Genomic DNA, 24,212 nt, shown 5'->3' on the forward strand with positions numbered 1-24,212 from the left:
TTGAGCCCCACACAGGAACCAGACTCACATTGTTCAATAGCCACGGACATTTCCACAGTAGTTGGGAGGGTCAAAAGCTTTTTCCGCTCTTTGTTAGAAATCTTTTTTTTTTTTTTTTTCCCTCCCTTCCTTCTTCCAGCTTTCCAGTTAAAGAACATTGCTGGGGCGTTCCTGAATTAATCCAGGCTGAGCTTCAGAGAAGAGAACAAGAGACAGGTGTAATTGGGTGGGAAAAAGCCTACGATGCTAGTGAAGCTTCTGCTCATCTGTAACACAATAGGATTGGCAAAGCTGGTCAAACACTCAGACCATCATGGATATCATGATGGTTCAGTGCACAGCTCAAAGCCACAAATTTATGAGACAGCTGCATACCCCCAGAAGACTCCTCTGTCACACGAGGAAGAAGGTTATTGGGAGGCAGAAGGGCTCAGGGAAGATACTCAAGACTACCCTCCAAGTGTGATCTCCTCACATCAGGAAGAGAGAGAAGAGTTTGAAGCTATGAGCCCACAGTCCCGAAATGGGTAAGTACCCCAATGCATCTGTCTTACATGTAATGACAGTGCAATCCTGTCTGATACCTTTATATCCTGTTGATAAAGGACCATTTTCAATAGAAGTTTCTCATCAAAATAGATTGATTCCTAAAATCTAATATATATCCAAACAGGCGGGGTTTAAATGTTTTAACTATTGAAACAGAAAGCTGAATTGCTTGTGGAGGATGAAACCACAAACGGGACCAGCTCTTTGCCTAGTCCAAGATGGCAGAATGGGGCTAGGGATCTGGATGCACCTGGTAGATGTGAAACCTTCCAGTTCTGCTGTAGCATCATAAAACAAAACGCTATTTCTAGCAAAGCAGAACTAGAGGAAATTAATTTACTGTTGTTTTTTTTCTCATTACAAACCAATGCCGATTATATTTGCTGATCATGGCAACCTTTGCCTATCATCATCAGAATGTGCCTGGCTGCAGACTTGGGCCTTGGAAATGGAGAGGGAAAGACGATGCTTGCAGGATGTTAGCAAAATAAAATAGTGAGGAGTAAATATAACAAAGTAAGGAATAATAAATAAGCATGAAAATGACTACAAATTCAACCCCCCAAAAAGGTCTTAATGACAGTGAAATGCTTCTCATGGTAATCTATAGCAGAAGAGTAGCCATCCTGAGGGGAAAAGGAATGTACTTCACAAGAAAGATATCCAAACACTATGATTTTTGTAAGTTTTACAGGGCATATAAGTAGGTCTCTAAATGTTTAAAATAGATGAAAACCAAGCAGGACAGTGAATTAATCTTTTATAGCACTGATGGATGGGTACTGCAGAGCCCTGTTTGGGAGAGCTGAAACAGCAGCACAGTGAGTACTGTTCACAGCTCAGTGCTTTAGGATGCCCTGGTATTTTTCCCTTAAAGTGCTCTTGAGGAAGGGAAAAAAGGGAGATGGAAAGACTATAAAATCTTGCTCATGTCATGCTTCCCTTTCATGCAAACTAAAGTATGCAATCTTGTTTCTAATCTCATCTACATGTAAATTTAAGGCCTCCCTTCTGCATGTAGCATGGTGAGTGTATTAAAACCCTGTTGTCCACCACACTACATCTTCCCACAAACCTGCACCTCCCACCATTACTCTTAAGCCATTTTCTAAAGCCTGTAAGTGTTGACTTCCAGTTTCCTGATGGGTAGTGCTCGATAATGACATGCATTGCTAATTCACCAACTCCTGGTTAATGCAGTTCAGACACTGTCAGAGGAAGGAAAACAAAGCCTCAGTGGTACTCTGGACTTCCACATTATCTTGCAAGGTGGTAATAATTTGATTGCTGGTTGAAATGCCAAAAGCATTCTGAAAACCATAAGCACTATAAAAATTCAACAGTGTAAAAAGGTGCATGTATAGGCCAGCACGATGCTGTAATATACTGTCCTAATAGGGATTTCTCCCTTTGCTATGTAACTTTGTTCATCACCAGCTTGTGTAATTCAGTTCAGCACCAGCTATTACTCACCCTCATTTCCTCCCAAGAAGAGAAATACCTCCTCCTTTTATGGAGATAGTTGCATAATGAGACAAATCATAACATTCTTCCCAATTAAAAAGCTATGTTGATGACTACAGGCAAACAAAATCCAGCCTAGCAGTAGCTTTAAGGTCTTTGCTCTTTTGCTAGAGCTATCACATTTATAGTACACACAAGGCTATGAAGCTGGTATGTCTTATGAAAGAAATTTGAGATTTCGAGAGGAATTATGTCCAAAAGTGAGGGGGGAGAGCGCAAATAAGAAGGGACAGCATAGCTCCCCTTGTAACTGCACTCCAAATTCTAGAAGTCATTGCAAATGGTTGAAGCAATGTACCTTAAGAGCCTGAAGTTCTTAAGTGCATGTCAGGTGCTCATGGCTCGAATACCCTGCTATGCATAGACAAGAAGTTGTCATGAATCTGGTATTTCCTCCCTACAAGTGTAACACATGTCCTGGAAAAAACATAGAGGAACGAGACTTGTATCTCTAAAGGGGAAAGCAAGAAGAAAAGCATCAGGAGAGAATCAGGAATTAAGAGTTATAGGGAGATAAAGACATGCCATAAAAAGCCCAGGTTGGTAGGGAATAATTTTCTACCAAAACTATATAGTGGAAGTTCTAAAAGTGACCCAGTAAATATCAAGTAAGAGCTTGCATTAGCTTTGCATTAGCTCATCACCTACTCTAATAATTACCACTAGGTATAAACAATTCAACTGCTGTCTGATCGAGTTATATTGAAAAGGATAATAAATATGCCAATGAGGTAATACACCACTATTGTTATCCTGACAATTGCTATGAGGATGACACACTTGATAGGTTGTGAAAACTCATCCTAAACTGACAAGCCACCTTGTCAGAAAGAAGAGATTTTCTTCTTTCTTTAGAGCCACTTCCATCAAATACCTGGTAATGACACATGCCTGAGCAGGGCACAGTGCTGACCTAACCTCAGGGTTGAGGAGGTCAGTTGAAGGAGAGGGCCATGTAAGTATACAGCTGCCTGCTCTCCCTATACAATTCAGACCCAGGCAGACAGAACTGGACACACATGTCCTTCTTCATGCAGCTAGAAAATGGTGACCCAGCCTTTGAAAGGATGGGTTCCCTGGCCCTGGGAAGAACACACCATCTTCTCTATACCCCTGCCATGAACTTACCTCTCTTGATCAGAGATCCATGGAAAGACCTCTGCTGTAACTACACTCAGAAGGGCTTATTTTCTCTCCCTACAAACAGCTTATTTCTCAAATCAAGCAATGCACTGAAGCACCATTAGTGAAGGATGGAAGCCCAAGGCTCCTATCTTTTCTCAGCACTGAACAGAATTGCAGCCAGCTGGCTTTATTCTAACCCATGTGCCCACAACACCAAGAACAGTTAGGCTGACAATTCAGATTTCATGCACTTAGTGTTCATATTTCATTTAAAAAAAAAAAAGGTAAATGAAGCACCTAAAAGGTGCATTCCCATCACATGCTAGCTTTGACAGCAAAGCCCAAAGCTGACTGTACCCTCAGTTGGCCTGACCTGCCTGCCAAGTAACACTGTAAACCAGATCACGTAAGCATTCCAGGTTAAAAATAATCTTGGGAAAAAAGCAGAGGTTATTTTTAACTTTCCCCCTCAGAAACCACACTATCAGAGTTGGTCCACAAATGGATGGCTCACCCAGTAAGGGAGAAATGGACTGTGGTGATGAAATGGGAAGGAGCAGAGCAACTAAAGCTGGTTTACCCATCTATAACAAAGTCTCAAAGAAATTCTCTGTCTTTCCAAAAGTGTAATCATTGCCAAGCAGCCCTGTTTTGGATTTGCCCTCCAGTGGGTAGGCAGTTTAGTTTTCCTTCTTTCTCTTTAATCCACAAACACACACTCAGACTACAGTCTACTGGGATTTTCCTCACAATTACAACTTGTCTGCAAAAAAATGGAAAAAAAAAATCCCCAAACCTCACCACCTGAACTATAAATAAGAAAGGCAGAAATCTTCAGCATAAGTAAATCCTTAATTGCATTAATGTATCTTGAGGTTTGGACACACAACTCTGCAAAGTCACCCTTGATTAGAGGAAGGCTTTCTGATGTCAACCAGGTGCATTGTTATCTCACTGAAACACACACCTCTTCCTCTCATTTATCACTGAGACAGCCACAAAAAAGCAGGCTTCTTTTTGTGATTACCCAAGGTGTCAAAATACGGACCAACCATCCTCCAAAGTGTAGACAGGCAGAGAAAAACCAAACCAGTCTTACTCTAGGAAAAGTCAGAACACTGCTCAATCTTAGTACCTTTTTTTTTTTTTGTCTGTTTTTACAGGAAAACATCCATTGATTTAACAGTTTTACACTGACTCATCTATTTATTCAAAACTAGATAGGGACTTTCTCAAGAAGCTTATGGGATACTGAAATTTCCCAACTGCACAGAACATATGCTTAAAATAAAACAGGTTTGGATGAAGTGCAGCTAAATGTGATCTTCAGCCCCTGACATCCTGCAAACTAGTGGAATGGCCATTGAGTGCTCAACAATAGCTTTTGCAGTGCCAAGTTCATTAACAGAAGCAATGGTTTCCTATCAAAGTTAGGCACTTAGCTCCTTTCAGGACTTTAGGAAATTCTCCAATATTTGGCTCTTGTTGAGTTGCACAGCTGCAGGCGGAATGGCTCCCCATTAGCATGCTTGATGCAAACAACACAGCTTCATTGCATGGGATACAGTTATTGAACCCTCTGTGCCCAAAGGATTGTTTTATTTCACAGCTCATTAGTGCAAGCTGCAGCAATTCATTCTTTCAGCAGATAGTAAAGGATGTCTTGTTTCAGCATAGCCACAGAACCCCCACCAGCACTATTACCATGTGGATCCGACACCTTCCTACGTGTGTCAGTGGATACCCTTGAATGAGTGATCAGTGGTCAATCCTGATCAAAATTACACTTGTGCCCAAACTGTGATCAGGGTAAACCTTGGTACACATTGCCTGCTCTTCCTGATTTCACATCATTTGGGAAGGCTGTTTTCCCACAGGTTTTTAACTCCCTGGCATCAGCACAGCTGATGTAGGTGGCCATGGGCTGCAATTCCTGCTTCAAGACAAGGTCTGACAAAGGAGTGAGCATGCTATACTAAGGGTGAACTGAAGTCTGCAGGAATCAAAAGATGAAATCCAAACATAAGCTGCCTTCTGAACTGGCTGTAGAGCTTCTGTTGCGGAGACGATAATATAAATGAGGTAACAGCTGTGGATGCTTGTGAAGAGCAAAAACCTTATATTTTAAAGTAGCTTTTACAACAGTTGGATTTGGCTCAAAACCAGCTCCCAGCCAAGCCTGCTTTCTCCTGAGCTCCTGCTCCCATTGAGGCTCCAGGTTCACAACTGGATTTGCTCAGAAAGCCTTCACTGTACTAAGTTTTTAGGACATTCTGCAAGGCAAGTCCCAACTGATAACAGACTAACTGGTACTACTGTTGGAATAAAAGTGGCATTTAGCCAGCATTACTCAGGGCTCTGGAAGCCTTCCAGCACTGTATGGAAAACCACATGTTTGAAACTACCACTTCAGCCCAGCTTGCTAAGGTAAACCAGAAATCAGTCGGTCTACCTTAAACCCCACTGGAAAACCACAGTGGTTCGTGGGTTGAGTCACAGGAAGATCTCAGACTCTCTGCTTGAGAGTGAGCTCTACTCTCTACCCTAAGGGAAAGACAGAGAAACATGGGAGTTTCAGCTGCCTGATTGTCATACAGGGCTGCTGGTTGCTCAGGAAGAGCTGGAGAATTCACTGATAGACCACCAGCCATCACTCGCTGTCATTCACATCACACCACTGCTGATTAAAAACCCAGTAGCACACAGTGTTCCCTCAGAGAACCAGCACCTTTTTCAACAGCTGAACACCTTCTGCATTCCTTAACAAATAAAAAGATAAGTCTCTCTTAAAACTGACATGCATAGTCCTACTGCAGATTAAGTTAAATGTGGTATTTTACCTCTGTTTTATTGAGGCTGATTTTTCTTGTCAGTGAGAATTTTGCACTGAGAGAAAAACAGAACATAGGTTATTCCACAGCTAAAGCCTCATTCTTTTTTCCCGCTTCAACTGGTATAAATCAGGAGTCATTCTGTACAAGTCAATGGAAAATTGCTTGTGTAAATTAGAAGAACACAGTCCTCTACTGTCATCTTGTAGCACATTTAAGTAGCAATAATTGCTTATCTTGTGCCTTTTGCACTGTACAAAAAGGAAAGTGTTATGGACCTGAAAAGTTTTACGCTGTTAGTAGCAGACACACGAATGGCTGGACAGGAGTTTTCAAAGTAATTACAGAAACTGGCTTCCTTGAGAATAGAAACCCGAGGAAACTGATGTGAAGGACAACTTAGTTGTACTAGTACGGCCAAAGGAATAACAAAACTTATGGAAAAAACAACATCCTGAAGTCCTGAAGCTTGTGTTCAGGCAAAAATTCCACTGACCTAGGAACGGTCTAAAATTATGCATTGCAGTGCCAATCATAAGAACACATAAATAAGAAAAATAAAGTACCTAGCTGAGCTGGGGGGCATTACTCACGCTCACTATCATGCTGCAATTGTCAGTGTAGCAGCCAGCGTATGAAAAAAAGAGACTACCCCACATTCATCTGAGCAGAATGATAAGTACTGCAAACCAGCCATCTCACTTTATCTCCTGGTTCTGTGGGTTTTACTTTGTTTGCTATGATATAAGGCAGTCCAGCCAAATCCTAGAATCAGAGACGGAACTGCCTGCATTTTGCTGTGTTTCAGTAAAAGCAGAAGTAATATCCAATGTAAGATAAAAAAATTAAGATCAGTTTTTTAAAGACCTTAAAGGTTCAAATAAAAGGAACTTTAAATAAATAAGGATATTTAAAAAAGGAACTTTAATAAAAGCTAACCTGCATCTGCTGAATCTTATTTAAATACAAAATGCTTTGTCATCAGATGTATTTGTCCTCAGACAGAAGAATACACTTGCTTCAAAATAAGGCAAAAAAGGATAGATGCATGTGAAGACTCTAGTCAAGGAGATTAAAATAAAGCCTAGGAATAAAACAATGTAGTCTATCAAAGAAAATTATTCAGATACATTTTTCCTCGTTTAAAAAAAAGGATTAATTTGCCTGGAATGTAAAACAGGAAAAACAACTGAATAAATGAAACATCTGTGGCCCTGAATTTGTTAGGGTTTCCTCAAGTGTTGCTCTAACTTGCAGTATTGTGATAAACTTTACCATTCACCAGACTGGAAAAAAGCTCTTCTGCTCTCCTCACATGAGCAACTTCTTTCTACTCCTCTCTCTCCTTGGCAGCAGAGGCTTGAATCAAAAGGAAACTGCATTAAAGAGAATAAAAGCAGAGGGAGTTAAGTTGGTTTTATATTCAGTGAATGAAGTGACATAATTGCAAAGAGGAGAAAAAAATGCAGAAGCAGAACACAAAGCTGCTGTGTTCCAGAAACCAGCTGAATAAAGAAAGTGCTTTGTGAAAGAACAGCTTTTTTTAAACTTCATAGCCTGATTCAGAGCCTACTGGTGGCAGCAGAAAAACTCCCACTTGCCTCACCGAACTTCAGATTAAGCCTTTTTAAGTCTTTACATTGTTTCAGTTAACATAAAGAATGACATATTTTCCCTCAAGGTTAATACAGTTAAGGAGTATTTTCAGTTACAGATAGCAGTGTTTCCTTAAAGGAAGCATTTAACAAGATGTCCAGAAAATACGCAATAAAAGTTTAATCTGTGGGCACATGCATCTATATTGCAGCTCATTACAGATGGGAAAGATAGGCCTCATTTACTTATTTGATGAAATAATACATTTTGATAAGCTCCATAAAACTCAAAACCCCTAAAAAACCAAAACACGGTACTATGTAGCCTTACAGCTCCACAAATGAGATTTAAGATAACGTGTGAGAGAACCAGTGGTGAGACACTAAAGGAAAATGGATATGAAGAAGTGTGACCACCATTAAAGAAAGTTTGTATAGAGTATCTACCAAAGCCCCTTTCCATGCTATTCACTCTGTATAATGCTAGTAACTGTCCAAAGCAGACATCAAGTTGGGATCAACCACTGATCCAACATAACCCCTTTCTACAAGTGGGAAGCCCGTCAGATATCTCCAACACATCAACAGGTTTTGAAAAGGCATCCTTGTGTTTTCTATTACATGTGCGTGCACATTTACATGTGCAATATAGCAAAAGTACTCACAGTCACGTGATGCCACATTCTTGCTCATACACGTGCTGATGCTTGGGAGCTGCGTATGGTGGGAAAACCAAATCAGCCCAGATAATGATTCATGGGGTGTGGATTGTTTTCATTAGGAAAGAATGAAACACCAAAGCCAAAGAATCCTGTTTTAAAAGGAAGTTTCCATACTGAATGCAGACTCCTACCTGGATCTGGCAGGCAAATCCAAGATACTGCACCAAACAATGATGCTAGCAAGCTCCAGCAGCAGCACCTGGTCACTTTATTTCCGTAGAAAAAAAGCAGAGAGGATTTGAGGGGGATAAGCCACTCCCAGCTATGGCTTGCCAGGCACATAAGAGAGGACAGCCTAAATACAAGCACAAATTGAGCCTCTGTTTCAGAGTTACACAGCTTACAGCAACCACTGAAAAATGATGCAGCCTTACAAAGCCTGGCAGACCTATGCACACCTCGGAGGCAGACTTCAGCCAGAGCACGTGTGTTGGTCTGCTGGCTTTAACTGAATCACCTGGCAACACAAGCAGAGCGTTTGACTATTGAAGAGTAATGATTTAATAAAAACGTGAGGATTTGCCTTCTAGTTCAGTCACATAGGAAACAAGACTCCCATCGGTAACAGGCACAAAAATTGCAAAGGCCTTAAAACTACAGCTCATCAAAATAAGTGTTTTGGCTTGAAATCACACAACTGCTGCAGCAGTCTGCTTTCCTGCTTGGCTTTCCCAGTGCTGCAGGCTTTGCCAGATTCCTGCCCCTGCTTCTAAGAGATGAAGAGTTTTGCCTGCATGATGGTTTACTGAAATCACAATCACATTTTCATTAAGAAACAGGGGAGCAAAAAAGGCTGTCTATGTCCCAGCAAGCCTGGTGAACTGTTCCTAGCTAGCCCAGGCTGTCTGCTCATTCCTCCTGATGTTTCCACCTTCCTTGCAGCTTCCTCCCTCCCCTTCTCCTGGCCACAGCTTCTGCTTTTGTGTTGGACTCAGTTCCCCATTGTTTCTGCAATTCTCTCAGAGGGGCAAACTTTTTCCATATATGCTGATTATCAGAGATTTGGTTCCTGTGTTTCCATTTAAAAATATACTGCCTAAAGTTCAGCTGTCCTTTATCACACACAGCTCTCTCCCCTACACAATGCTCTTTCTCTCCCCTACACAAGGTCTGACAAACTCATGGGATACAAGAACCAACTTATGCCTCCAAATACCCCAACTGACATGATCAGGACTGTATAAGGTCTGATACTACTTTTGTTCTGAGAAACAAGTGTTGATTTCTTACAGGAAAGGAATGCAATAGTATGCATAATGGCATATAATATGATTTCTAATTTTTGTCCAGGTTTCAGGTAAGGAGATACACTGCATATATTAACAACAGCAAGCTCTAAGACTCATAGCAATGGCTTCAAACATACTGGATGCTGTTCTACTGCAGGTAGAACAGCAGATCCCTATAGATGCCAGACAGAGGGGGGAAAACCCAAAACAGCATCTGCATACTCATAAGATTTACTCTTGGGCATTCAAACTTCCATGTGACCATCTGAGTACTGAATTGCCAGCGGCAATATGAGGAAGAACAATGTTAAAAAAAGCCCCAACATAATGACCAGTTCTTGCCATCACTAATATACTTGTCACGTACATATCTAACATAACAGAATAGCTCAGTTTGAGATTCAAGAGGTCTTCAACCAGGACAGCTAATTTCATGACTACAAGTAGAGAGCTGTTTCCTCTGCAGGTGCTTTACCACGAGGGAGTGATGAAGGTCTCAAACCACTTTTGCAACTGATTTTGTGCCAATCTTCCCACGTGGAAAACAAGACTGTGGTTTAAACTGTGGAGTCTGGTGTTTTGGTTCAGAATAGTTAACAGCCCCAACCCAGTGAGCATGAAGGGATTTTTGGAGGAGCCGCAGGTTCTGCTGCAAAGGGAAGAGCTGGAGGAAGATGGAGCCCTTTGCAGCCTTCCCGATGCCCAGGCAGCACAGGCTGTGGAACATCACTGCTTCAGAGCCTAAATCACAGAGGCTGAGCTGCCAGAGTCGGTGCAAGCCCCTTATCCCTTAAAAACTGAATCTTCATTTGAAAAGATAAACTAATCCAATCCCTGCTTCCATTTCCCAGGATGGGAACAAGTCAGATTAACTGTTAACCTGGCAGCCTGTTTGGACCTGTCTCTATACAGAGACACTCTGGAAAGTTAAGGTGAAATAGCTCTGAACTGCTCAACCTCACCTTTTCCCTAAGGAAGAGATTTAGCACATTGTAACATCAGGATGTTGTGTAGTGGTACATTGCAACGTCCCAACAGCCCCGTGTGACCAGTTTTAGAAATAGCCATGGTAGATGCTCTCCTACAATAGGCAGGACATGCAGCCAAACTCGTGTGAAACAAGGCCCCCACAGTGTCTTTAAGACAGGTAGCCTGTAAAATGCAATGGCTGGTTCAGTGACTCTTCCTCTGAAGGTTTTGCAGCCAGAGCTGAACAGTGAGAAGGCAGGGACCCCTTGTCTCCCTACAGCTTCTTTGTCCAAACAAAGCTGTCACATGCTTTATCTACTAGTTTATGAACATCAATTGCAATTACTAATTAATCAGATGCTAATAATAATTTTTTTCAATTTCCTGTTATAGTTATTACTTCTTACTTCCTGTCATTTCTGATCCTGGACTTTAACCATTAAGCTTCAACCAACAGTACACTTCCATGTCTTGACTTTAAACTCTTGAAAATGAAGAAGCTCGCCTACTCTCCAGGATTAATAGATGCCTGTGAAATTCTGACTTGGAAAATTTATCAGACTAGTAAGACTCGTGTCTTTGCTATAAGCATAAAACTAAAAACCAAGAAAACCACTCTCATTTTTCCAATATTATTTTCCTGCAGGTGATGGGAGAAATTATTTCAAAGCTAGTCTAGTTAATTAAGTTCAATCAGTTACTGTATTATCTTGAAGAAGTAATACTTATTAATGGAGTTTATGTAGGATTAAGTTTTCAAAAGCAGTCTGCCTCAACCTGATGAGTCAGTCATTAGGCATTTGAAGTGGCAACATGCCGAGAAAGTCAATTTGACATTTAAAGTGACATTAACCTGCAGGTTATCATGAGCTGGAAATTTCTCCTGCTAAATTAAAGGACTGGAAATGGAACTAATGCATCAAAGTTCAGACAATCAACCCTTTTGTAACAAACTCAGATAAACATCCCAAATGAAAACAAACGAACTGTGAGTGGAGGGAGAAGGTAGCAAGCATTTTCCACTTTCCTCATCATCCAGCTTGGGGGGAGGGGGGGTTGGGAAATAGGAGGCCCTTCTGCATTTCACTCTTCCTTGGCACTGTTACAAGTAGAAACTTTAAAAGGTCTACTTCAAATTCCTTTCTCATGTCTTTCTTCCACTAGGAACTGGTGTTCCTTCATGCAGTCCCGGCTGGTAACATACATAGAAGCCTGCATGAAGGAGAAATACATTGTCAACTCCCAACAGCCCTGTCTAAATGGAGCACCCGACTGCCAGAAGATCATGTAAGTATCCTAAATAAAACCAGTGAAGGCAGCATAGTTGTCTCTGAAGTATCTAAATTATTTTTTCAAAAGTATTTAATGACACATTTTAAAAAAATTAAAGCACCAACTCAATTTAATATAAAAGTGACATAGGATCTGATTTACATATGTAAGGTGATCAGGCATTTATGTAACCTGGCCAAACAACTGCCTTTCTATCAAGTACAGGACTAAAAGGTGATTAAGTGATTTTTCAAATCTTCCCAGATGTTTATTCAGAAAAAAAAACCCCAACCAAACAAACCAGAGACTATACCTTTTCCATGACTTTTAAGTCATAACACACATGCATAACTTAAAAAAGCTCTGCCTGTGGCCGTCAGTGGGACTATTTACATGGCAGGAATTGTAGATGTACAATTGCCTGAGCGCATACTCTTCTTTCAGAAGCACTGGCTGCCCAAAGAGTACTGATGAACACCAATAGCGTACCAATAATACATTTTTAAAATTGGGAGAGGTTGACTCACAACATACTTTTGAAGTGAAATAATATTTAATATTTATCCTACATGTTTTCACATCTATGTAGTTACTTTATTGCAAAAATGCTTTTGTTACTTGTCAATACAATTCATTTATCTTTCTCTGAACAGCCAAAAAATTAGGTTTTTAATAAATTTATATTCCTTGGTACCCTTGACATTTCAGAATATTTGCTTAAAAATAAAATTTTCTCTAAAATTCATCAGAATATCACAGAAGTTCAAGCTCTGTCCAAACTTGATTGCAAAGGACTCTTATCACAATAAATATTACAGTTGTGTTTCTGATATTTACATAAATTTGCCATCTGTGATCTTTCTCAACCTTGCATCAGATCAGTGTCAAAACATTTGGAAAAAATCTCTACTGAAGAGCAGTAAAACATGAGACAGACCACTGGAGCCCTGCTCACTGAATATGCTTATTATCTGTCTGCATGTAAGAATGTGCACATACCTCTTGTTATAGACAGTAATCCTGAAAAGCAACCTTATGTAGGGGAAAAAAATTGCTGTGGACTGCCTAGATGTTTTACTAAGCAGCAGTGATACAGTTTATGACAAATTTCTTAACCACATTCTGCATTAGTCATCTAGGACACACTTGGCTAGAGTCAGTGAATTTACCCTGAATGATGCCAGCTGCCAATAACTTGCAATCTAATACCCAGACCATTACTCCTCAGGTACAGGACAGCTCTGAAGCCAGTCTATCAAGTGAAACAGAAGGTTTTGAAGTCTTTGCAGTGGAAATGCTGCCCTGGATTTATTGGCAAGGACTGTGAACAGCGTGGTAAGCAAAGCTAGAGAACAAGCATGAGAATTAATGACTAAATGCCGGTCATGGTGGCAAGAAATAAGATTGCCTATTTGTTTTTCCTTTTTTTGAGAATTGATGCCTGATTTTCTTTGGTCTGCTATGCCCCAAATCACTGATACCTTGAGACAAGGAGTACCTGTAAGTAGCTGCAGTTAGTAACTAACAGCATTAGCTACTTATTCTTCTGTTAGTAGAATCTTTGTAATCTTTACAGACAGATAAAGGCATTCATTTGCCAGGAGGCCTATAAGATGTACAGGTCCATCTAGGAATGTCTAATTCCAGGGAGAAAGAGGTGACATCAGAAAGCAACACTAGTATGCGAAATGCCCCTACGGCCAGCTTACAGGATGAAGTCATCTGGCCAGGGAAATCACAGCGCATCCAAGTTCAAACAAGGTAGGCAGCATTCACTCTCCATCCTGCACTGCTGCCTCCTCTCTGCTTACCCTGGCTGCACAGATACCAGCTCCTAGAGCGGGGAGCAGCTCTGCAGCACAATAACAGAGCCCAGGCTGTTACCTTCATGGAAGCTCTATCAGTAGCCTTCACACACAATAAAGTACTACAACTCTTTGCATCATTGAATAGTGATGTGTGCAGCTGCTAAGCAAAAGAGAGAGGGGACAGTGTGGTTTAAAAACTGGAGTGCTTCATGGCATTGGCAGGATTTAACAAATAATATGTCAAAAGCAGAGGAGAACTTAAATGAATGAAAGATAATGACACCTAGTAATTAAGGCAACTGTAACAAAAATGTCAAACACTTGTGTGAAAATTTTCACACAATGTTTGTCTAACTCACCTACCCAAACAGACTCCACAGATAAAATGGGAATGTCTTTTTTTATCTCTGTAGGTTTAGCTTTTCTTCACAGATTTCTCTCTCAGGTGATGCCCCAGCCTGACTTTCATTTATAATGTTGGAAGGATATTGACAAATGCAGTGCTTCTAGTTTAGTCTCCTGTCTGTTACACTTATTAACCAAAACTGGTTTATCCCCTTATTTGTACAGCATCACTCACTGTAGCTGGTGCCACCAGAACTTTCAGGTAACTGTGGAACAAAGAATAGGCATTTGCAGGTCATTTGACAGGACCTCCAGAAAAAAAGCATCTATTCGTAATAGACTCATTTCTTATGGCCAGTAACTCAGCATAAATTAAAAACCCCACCCTACTACATAGCATTATAATTTATGCAATGTTGTATGCTGGTGCAGTACTGTAACTGAAGGAAGTTCTCTAGAAAATATATTCTCTCCTTTCTACAATGCTGAAGCCCACCTCCACATCAGTTACACTACACATGAAATTGCCCTTCTCACCTTGCTATACCATAGTAGTGTAATCTAAAACATTTTCACAGATGTATTGCATCTCAATTACAGATCCCAATTTTATTCTGGTGCCAAGAAATCAAACTGAAGGACGGAAAGAAGAATTCTCAAACCACAGTATGTGCTTGAAGTTACTTTGCTTGCCATTCTTTTACCTCTCAGTCACTGATCAGAAAAAAAAAAAAAAAAAAAAAAACAAGCCCCGAAAAAAAAAAAAAAAAAAAAAAAAAAAAGATGGGATATTTTAGTTGATATTTTAACATGAGGACTTTTGCTGTAACACCATATGAATGCTCTAGATAAAGCAGTCAAAAGTTTCAAAGTTCCATGCTGGATAGTCATCAGCAATACCCAGGGAGAACGCCAGCTGGTACGTGTTCCACCTTTCAATGGCATAGATGTTTAACTCCTTGCTCTGCTACATGAATTCACAGGAAATCATGCCATGATCACAAGTCTTACCAGAAAAAAAAATAAAAAAAAAAAAAGAATGCTATTTCAGAACAGCTACACAGTAGCTTTGAGAGTATTATTATGAGGTACTATAGACTCATATCTCAGGTACTCTATCCTGCCAACCTAAGTATCCAAGAAGGAACTTTCCTTACCCTCTGTGAAATGATGTGGCTTGTAGTGCTACTAAGTATCTTCTAGCAATTGTCTCTTCATTACAGTCCTGAAAGAGTCTTCTTTACATTATGCTCTTTGCACTGAATGAATAAGCAGTTGCTTTTCAGGATTTAAGTTTATAAAACATTAGATTGAAAGGTCAAAGGTAACCCTGGAGGATAAGAGACCCCCAGGATGGCACAGTTGGGATATACCAGTTTCTGTGCAACTCTCAGTGTACACTTCCAAATTTGCAGCTCTAATTTAGTAGGTATTTAGAATAATATCAGTTAAAGGGCCCCCCAGCAAGGGGCTGTGACACTTATACCCTATGCTTCTAATTCCTTAGTGAAAAACCTCAATTGCTCTTTCATCCTCTCATTTTATTCTGGGTTGTTAAACCTTGCTATCCATTTAAGTCAACTGGCTTGAAAGGAATAATTATTTCAGAATACTTTATGTCATGGGTATGTTTTAAATTAAGAGTATTTTACTGCCATTATGGCTAGTGTGTCTGAAGTTCTTCTGTTAACATTGAAATATATTAGGTTTTCATCACTGTTGAAAACAATATTTGCAAAGAAACTGCGAGTTTAGGTGCTATAAATCAACAACCCCCCTAAATGTTAGTGGAAAATTTTCAGAGCAAAAAGTACACTGCTGTTCTCAGAGCTGGCAGGTCTGGTAGGAATACCTGTCACCTGGTCGCTGCACTCCGTTGCATGACTCTGTTTTTTTGAATCTTGTGATTAGTGTCAACATCAGTGGATTCAAGAGAAATGTTGGAAGTCATTCAAAATCATGAGGCATTACTGGATGATCTTCAAAGTGATATTCATCAAGCAGTGAGCAACTTAGGTGACTTACAGAGACTATTTGAAAACAACGGTACAAGCATGGTGTTAGAAGTGAACCAGAGCAATTCAGGTGAGAGGTCTGACACAGAATTACCAGGCTGACTATAGGCCCTATAAAACCATGCAGATCAGAAAGAAAAACTGAAAACAAAATACCCTGATATTCTTTGGTCTGCTGGTTGTTTCTAAAGAGATAAAAACCGGATACAATTCCAATACAAATGAATGAACCAAATTCAAGAATAACTTGAAATGGGATATGAGATGAAAGGCAGATTCCTTTGCAGTTTTCTGGATTTTAAGAATATGCCTAAAACACAGAATAAAGAGGTCACTTATACTTATTTGTTAGCTTACTACTCTGCTTCTATGGCTTCCTTTCTTTTACAGGGATGCATAGTTTAGGTTTGAGTTTTGTTCTTTTTTGCATACTCATGTTATATACTTTGACAAACTAAATACGTAACAAAATGCAACATTCAGGCCTTCTCTGAAACATTATTCCTGTCAGATATTGCAGTGGAAAACAAAGAGCTACTGAATTTGACCTACTAATGCAAGTCACTAGCTCATAGAACCTTTTTCTAATGACATAGACTATTGCCCTCTGTGAACTTTAGGGCACTAAGTTGAAGTGTTAAAGTTAAAAATGAAGTCTTAGTATAATTCACACCTAGGGCGACAGATTTTTCAAATTATTTAGTCCTGGCCTGGAATCTTCAGCTGTTAAGATGCTGTGTAACTTTGTGAAGTAGAAGGTGCATTGTAGAAAGCATCAGAAAAGGAACATGATGAGACAGTCAAATTAGCAAAAGCCCACCAGCTAAGAACTGTTGTGAAAATGGGCAGCTATGGTCACTTAGGAAACCGCTCGACCAGGAGTTTCAAAAAGCAATATTTTTATGACTTAAATGAGGCAGTCAATAGATTTAGGTTTTTGTCTTCAGACATAAAGATGATGTGCTTTGCTGTAACCTTGATTTAAAATGAGGCTATTTTTGCAACTGTAAAAATTTAGCATATGCTCAGAATTTGGGGAGTAAGATGGCAGTTACCTAGAAAAATAGGTACTTGAGATACCCTGGCCAGATTAAGATGCTCTTCTAAAGCAGATTTTTTTTTTTTTTTTTTTTTTTTAATACTATGTTAACAGATCTACAGGAAAGGCTTCTGCAGCAAGTTTTGTTTCCCCATGTGGAGAATTTTCTAATGAAACATTTTAACCCACTGTGGGCAAGCTTCAACAGAAGCTTACAGCACCTCTCAAACATGGTAAGAAACCTGTCCCATGACGTGGAAGCCAACAAGAAAAGCATAGAAAGATTCCAAGAGACCACTGTGCCCAAGAAGGAATTCCAGGAGTTGGGAACTAAGTTTGAATCAAAAGTCCAAGAAAATGTAGTTAAAGTTGATCAAGTGAAAAGAGATATAGAGAACCAATTGCAAATGCAGCAAGCTAGTATTCGCTATAATCTCACCATGATCAAGGCAGATACTGACACAAAGCTCAAGAAGTGTCATAAGATACAGCAGTCCCATTTCTTAGCTTTGAACAACAGCATAGCAAGTATGAAACAAGAGCAAAACAATCTTGAAAATAAATTTGAGACTTTGAAAAAAAATTTAACAGAACTCTCCTCACATCATGGTCCCAAAGATGAAAATACCCAGTTAACCATCAGACAAATAAATGACATTCTGGCAGGGCATGCAAAGCAGCTTAAAGAACTTTACATGGAGTCAGATGTGGCCTTTCAGAATATTGCTGTTTTAGAGAGGTGGTTTAAGGAGTTGAAAAAAAATATCTCAAAGTATAGGCCAGAAGATCTTACAATAACTTTAATGGAGAAATCACTTATTATGGAAGAAAACAAAGCAGCAATGGAAAGGCAGATATCAGAGCTCAACTATACTCTCTCAAATCTTCGTGAAAACTATTCAGATCTGTTGAGGTACATGGAGGAATGTAACTGCCAGAGAATATCTTCTGACACTGATATACTGGAGGAAGATTTAAAGAATATAACTTATTCCCTTGAAAGCACCCAATCAAACTTAAAAGATATGAAGCACTTAGAGTCAGTTTTCAGAGATCTCTTGAGGAATGAAATTGAAGATCTCTCCTCAGCTTTTCCATCTATCCATCAGTCCCTTAATCTCCGTCAAGAAGAAAACAGACAGCTTCAGTCACAAGTTATGGGTTTTTCAGAAGACATAGACTTCTTGAAGAAGAAAGATGAAGAAATCCACCGACACATCAAGTATCTCAACAGTTCTTTCGGCTCTCTTTTGGAAGATGCCATGCGGCATGAAGCAGCTCTGGAGGCTTTACTAGGAGAAGAATTTATGGAAGTCTTGTTTGAAGAAGATCCTAGTATCCTAATATCATCAGTATTTCAGCTGCAAGAATCTCTCAGATATATCTCAGCTAAACTCCAAGAACAAAATGTGACTTTAGAATCTCTTATAAAGAGATTTCATTTCTTGGAGAGAGGTCAACAGAACAATCATGATGCTCCTACATCTCCTAAGCATCCAAAGGAAGTGCAAACATCCTCTGCTCTAGACGAAGTCAGTAGTCAACGCAGCATTGTAGAACATATGGAACCTAACTATGAAGCTGCCAAAGATGACTCCTTGGATAGCTCAGCTTATAATGATATCATGACTCTGAAGAATGATATCAAACACCTGAGTCTGGCAATTAAGAGGCATGAATCCAGAAGTGACATGAATTTCTGCTGCAATGATACAATAGCAAATGTAATTGAGCCACTCAACATTTCCGTGGAAATTCTCTCAGCAGATTTAGCAACTGTCAAGCAGAAGCTGGAAGAACATCTGCTGATTTTTAAAAAGCTATTTGGAAGCAATGAAGAACTAGTTGCCTCAAATATAAGTCTGGATGTTAGAAAGATTCAGTCAATGCTGACCAGGAAAGTGAGAAGGCAACAGAAAGGTCAAGACAAGCAGAGAGACAAGAAAAAGCCTGAGAAGCACAGAGAAAATATGCAGATGATAAGTGGAAGAAATACAGTGCAGACAGAACTTTTGGAAAAAGGTGGGTTCTTTTACTCGCCCATGTGCAAGTCTAGCTTCTTTCTGGGCCCTCCTCTAAGTTCCACACACAGAGTATAAATTGTGAGATCTGTCAAGTATCTTGTGGGATTCTGGAAAGAGAAATTCTGACATTGTTTACATCCTCCTCCTCCACCAAAATAAGCAGGCTGAGTGAGAATCAAGTTGATACAGTGCTGTACTTTGCTTGAGGCCAATAAAATGACACCCATGATAGCTGCTGGGGAATTGGCCTTGAAGTAATTCAACTTCAGATGTTCAGAACACGTATTTTGTTTGTAGGTGCTCATGTTAATGTAGTAGCAGTTTTCTCTTTTGAAGCTGATGGAGACTGCTGGGCTTCCTGGTCTTGCTTCTCCATCCTCTCTTATTTGAATCTGGAAGGAGTGTCCTCAAAGCACCAAATCCTTCCTGATGTGCGCAGATTAACATTAAATCATAGAATGGTTTGGGTTGGAAGGGAAGATCATCTAGTTACAACCCCTCTGCCATGACAGGGACACCTTCCACTAGACCAGGTTGCTCAAGGCCTCATCCAACCTGGCCTTGAACACTTCCAGGGAGGGGGCATCCACAGCTTCTCTGGGCAACCTGTTCCAGTGTGTCACCACCCTCACAGTGAAGAACTTCTTCCTAATATCTAATCTAAACCTTCTTCCAGTTTAAAGCCATTACCCCTGCCCTTGTAAAAAGTCCCTCCCCAGCTTTCTTGTAGGCCCCTTCAGGTACTGGAAGGCTGCTATAAGGTCTCCCTGAAACCTTCATTTCTCCAGGCTGAACAGCCCCAACTCTCTCAGCCTGTCCTCATAGGAGAGGTGCTCCAGCCCTCAGATCATCCTGGTGGCCTCCTCTGGACTTGTTCTAACTGGTCCATCTCTTTCTTCTGGTGGGGGCTCCAGAACTGGATGCAGTATTCCAGGTGGGAACCTCACAAGAGCGGAGTAGAGGGGCAGAATCACCTCCCTCAACCTGCTGGCCACACTTCTCTTGATGCAGCCCAGGATACGGTTATTGGCCTTCTGGGCTGCAAGCGCACATTGCCGGCTCATGTTCAGCTTCTCATCCACCACCACTCCCAAGTCCTTCTCTTCAGAGCTGGTCTCAAGCCATTCATCACCCAGCCTGTATTTGTGCTTGGAGTTGCCCCGACCCAGGTGCAGGACCTTGCATTTGGCCTTGTTGAACTTCATGAGGTTAGCACAAGCCCACCTCTCAAGCCTGTCAAGGTCCCTCTGGATGGCATCCCGTCCCTCCAGCGTGTCAACCACACCACTCAGCTTGGTGTCACCAGCAAATGAACTGCTGTAATTTGCACAAACGGAACAGGGAGGACTGCTGGAGTGCACACTCCTTCTCTGAAGCCTAAGCTTCATAGACAGGTTTTCTGAATATACTTCACTGTGACTGGCCAGTTCCCTTTCCCTGCAAACATGTGGCCATAAACATCTGGTAATTGCAACTGCCACAACTTTAGTACTGGCTTTTATGATTGTGGCCCTTGCTATCGACATAAAACACAGAGCAAAAATCACCCCCTTTAGGTACCTGTCCTACAAAAGTGTAGTTGAGACTGAGTAAGGAGAGAATGGACAGCAAAAAAGTGCCCCCACCCTCCCCCTTTTTTTTTTCCTGGGTGGTCTCAGCCTTATACTTTTCCAAGAGTAGAGGTTCAGATAATTCCAGGCACATACTCATTTCAAACATTTAGCTCTTTAAAGGAGCATACAGAAATAAGGCCTCATAGGGCTTCACCCTATCTCCCACCCTGATGATGCTGGGGAGAAAACGGTGCTCACTGCTAAAATTCTGTTGTTCTTTCTTTTTCAGACTCATTGGTGGCATTCCATGTGGGATTCTCAGAAGGACAGGATAAAGAAAAAACTCTGAGGTTTAATGAAACTTACCTCAATTATGGAAACAGCTATTTCCCTGAACATGGCTACTTTAAAGCACCACATAAAGGTGTCTACCTGTTTGTGATCTCTGTGGAGTTTAGTTCAGGACCAGCATTAGGACAACTCTCCTTTAGCCGTGGGTACAAAAGAACTCTGTCAAGTAGTCAGAGGAAAACACCAAACGGAAACACCATGACTACTTTTGCTATGGCAGAAATGGAGAAGGGGGAGAAAGTATGCTTTGAATTGCTGCAGGGCTCTGTAGTGAAACGGAGTCCACCTGGGACAACGATGGGTGGATTCCTAATATTTAAAACTTGAATAGTGACATTTTGTTTTATTGATATCTGTCCATAGATGCAATGGATCAATTCACTATTGCTTCATCTGTGATGTATTCAATCCTACTGCATGTGTTTAAACATAGCACTACCCTAGACTCGTCTTCATGCTTCTTTTCTGGAAGTGTTTGGCTTTTGATTAGTTGCTTATGAGCAGCAATGGGATTTTCTTTCAAGAGATAAGCTAATGGTTTGGACTCCAAACGTATCAGCACACATTCCCAAATCCTTCCACTGTGAGAACTGCACATCATTAGAAAAAATGCTTTGTGGGACTTTCCTTACATGTAACACAAATTAATTTCTCCTTTCCCCTAGCAAAAGAGTACCCTCCCATGGCAAATAACCCCACCACTGGCAAGGAGAAGATTTTAGGAAGGACTGTATGTATCAGCACTCACATTTTGTGAATAGTAGCTTAAAACCAAGAAGCCAGGACAATTTTACTTTTTACTTCTCTGTGGAGCACAGGCAGTCACAGATTGTCTTGGAAACTTCTGCAGCTCACTACAATTCAATGCTTCAGTCTGCACACAACATGAATACTAGAAGAGAGCAATCAAACCCAGTAAGATGCAGCCCATGCTAGTATTTGTAAGCAAGGACCCGGTCTTTTTGCTTCTGGGCCTATGTTGTATTTTAACTACAGTGCAAAAATGTAACAGTAATACAACACTGACAAGATGAATAAGATCTAGATTTAGACATTAGGAAAATGTCAACAATATTCCAAAAATATTGGTGAAAATGCAGTTCATTTCTAAATATAATCTTCAATACAGCTAATTCAGCCCAGAGTTCAGCATCTCGTAAATAGTTTAAAACCAACAAAGCAAGCAAATAAAACTAACAGCAAAGTCGTTGTTGAATATAAAATAAATTTATAATTACAGTAAACCAGAGAGTAGAATTTCTGACCATGGAGGTTTGTTTTTTTCATTTCCAAAATCTCAAGATGACGACGTCTGGTCATGTCCTAAACTTTTCTACTGTTAAATAAAATATCCCAAAGTCTTTCATTTTAAAGAAGTTCAATTACTGTGGTATTTTTCTTTGTCTACCCTAATACCTTAAAAACCAACATTAAAACAATTAAATTTGCCAAAATGAAATGCATTTAGAAATTCCCAGTATATTTGATGCAAGAGGTAAATTCTTACAAGGTATCTTATGCCCTTTCCAGGTAGCATTTTGTAACAGAAATCTATCTTCCTGTTAATGGGTTTTCTCCCTACCTACTTGTGTTGTAAGCAACAATACACTACAAAATTATTAAAAAACACATTGGTACCAATACACATCGCACTTAAGACAAGAGTCTGACAAGCAGACAAAACATATCTTCTGAAGTAAAGCTACAAAGCAGTTTTAGCTACTGACTTCCTAAGAAGATTGTTATTCTCCATCCTGAAAAATCCAACAAAGCAAACAACTAAAAATGATCTCCCATCTACTCCTAGCCAGTGCTGATTTTCACACAAGATTAACAAGGCAAGTCTCCCCATTTACCTAGCATGGAGCCACATCTTGCACTGCTCTGCAGCAGGCAGCTCAAAGCGCCTGCAAGCTCAGTGTCATCTTCCGTCCCACAGATTGCTCAGATATCTGAGGGAAGGAAGACAAGAAAAGTTTGAAGAGGTAAAATGTCAAAACGGAAGAGAAGCATCAAATTGTATGACTGGGTTCTTTGAGTACAAAGCTATTACACATGGGTGACCCAGACATTTTTATCAGTGGTCCTCCAGTTATGAGCTTTTGTGGTGGCAGCGTTCTGCAGTGCCAAGCCAAGTGTGTTGCCTAGGACAGGGCAGCTCAAGGAACACCCCATCTTCAGTGCACACCAATTCTGCAGCTACCAGCTACGTTCCACAATTAAATACAGACAGGGATATATACTTTTATTTTTTAATCACTTTGCTTGTTTTTAAAGCTTTGACAGAAAGCTTCAACTGGAAGAAAAGCCACACAATTACTAGGAAAAGGACATGGTAGGTAATAGATAGGATAGCAGTTCATCCAGAAAAGACTTTTAAAGGTTTGGTATCCTTGTGCTTACCAGAGTTTACTTTTGTTGAAGAATAAGCCAGACAAGCTCAGAGATCAACAACGCCAGAGTGAATGCAACGTTAACACAGAAGTTTCCATGTTTGTATTCTTCAAATATGTGCTTAAGTAAGCCACCTGCATATACAAAGAAGATACACTTAACTGGAACACTCTAATTTTATGAAGCAAAAAATTAATGAAAGATAGTGGGTTAAAACATTCTACTGGCTGCATAGGCCAGGAAACTTGACTTCCTTCTCAAGTGACAACAGAAAAGATGATTAAGCTACTGGGCTGTGGAGTCAGGTTTGGTTTTGTTGGTGATTTTTTTTTTTTTTAATGAATACATCAGCCTTTAAATAAACTTCCATCTAAACCACCTCTCAAATACAAGCAAACTACTTGACTACTGGTATAAAACTCCCCACAAACACTTGTTTTGTTGTTTGAAGTTTTTTGGGGGGTTGGTTTGTTGGTTATTTTGTAAGATTAACACAGTCACATCACCATGATCTGCACTTTTAGGTAACAGAGGAAACCATTTTAATCATGAGACAGCAGACTCCAGATTAGGACCTAAAGGAAAGAAAAAATTGCCACAAAAATGGCAAGAGGGCAAGGATGACTGACAGTTCAAAAAATAGCTTTTGGTTGGCTCAATGGATTAGGAACAGGGGATTTTCAAACAGGAAAAATAAACTGAAGCTGACCACAGGCTTTAAGAAAAGAGTTGTCTGTTAAGAACAGGCAAGTTGCTACAGTTTATCTCATAGCAGACCTGCTGTGAGATGCCTGATGTCAGTTTTAGCCAACAGGCACAGAAATCTGTATGCTCACTCCAAGATATGGATATATATATATATATATA

The 24,212-nt window shown here is 40.2% G+C and overlaps 1 protein-coding gene across 1 annotated transcript; it reads left to right on the forward strand.

The window, feature by feature from the left end:
* Nucleotides 1–243: 243 nt before the first annotated feature.
* On the forward strand, nucleotides 244–21,392 carry MMRN2 (multimerin 2). Its single transcript, XM_010164796.1, has 7 exons — nucleotides 244–527; nucleotides 11,709–11,831; nucleotides 13,045–13,151; nucleotides 14,570–14,635; nucleotides 15,881–16,054; nucleotides 17,138–19,045; nucleotides 20,890–21,392. Exons 1-7 carry the CDS (start codon nucleotides 244–246, stop codon nucleotides 21,276–21,278), a joined length of 3,051 nt encoding a protein of 1,016 aa, XP_010163098.1. The 3' UTR covers nucleotides 21,279–21,392.
* Nucleotides 21,393–24,212: the final 2,820 nt, after the last annotated feature.

This window comes from Antrostomus carolinensis, unplaced genomic scaffold, assembly GCF_000700745.2.
Source record: "Antrostomus carolinensis isolate BGI_N321 unplaced genomic scaffold, ASM70074v2 scaffold46113, whole genome shotgun sequence".
Taxonomy (NCBI): Eukaryota; Metazoa; Chordata; class Aves; order Caprimulgiformes; family Caprimulgidae; genus Antrostomus; species Antrostomus carolinensis.

Coding starts and splice junctions, on each gene's coding strand:
- MMRN2 (XM_010164796.1), top strand. CDS start 244: ATGCTAGTGAAGCTTCTGCTCATCTGTAACACAATAGGATTGGCAAAG. Junction 14,636..15,880: donor AGAAGAATTCTCAAACCACA/GTATGTGCTTGA, acceptor TCTTGTGATTAG/TGTCAACATCAGTGGATTCA. Junction 19,046..20,889: donor GACAGAACTTTTGGAAAAAG/GTGGGTTCTTTT, acceptor TTTCTTTTTCAG/ACTCATTGGTGGCATTCCAT.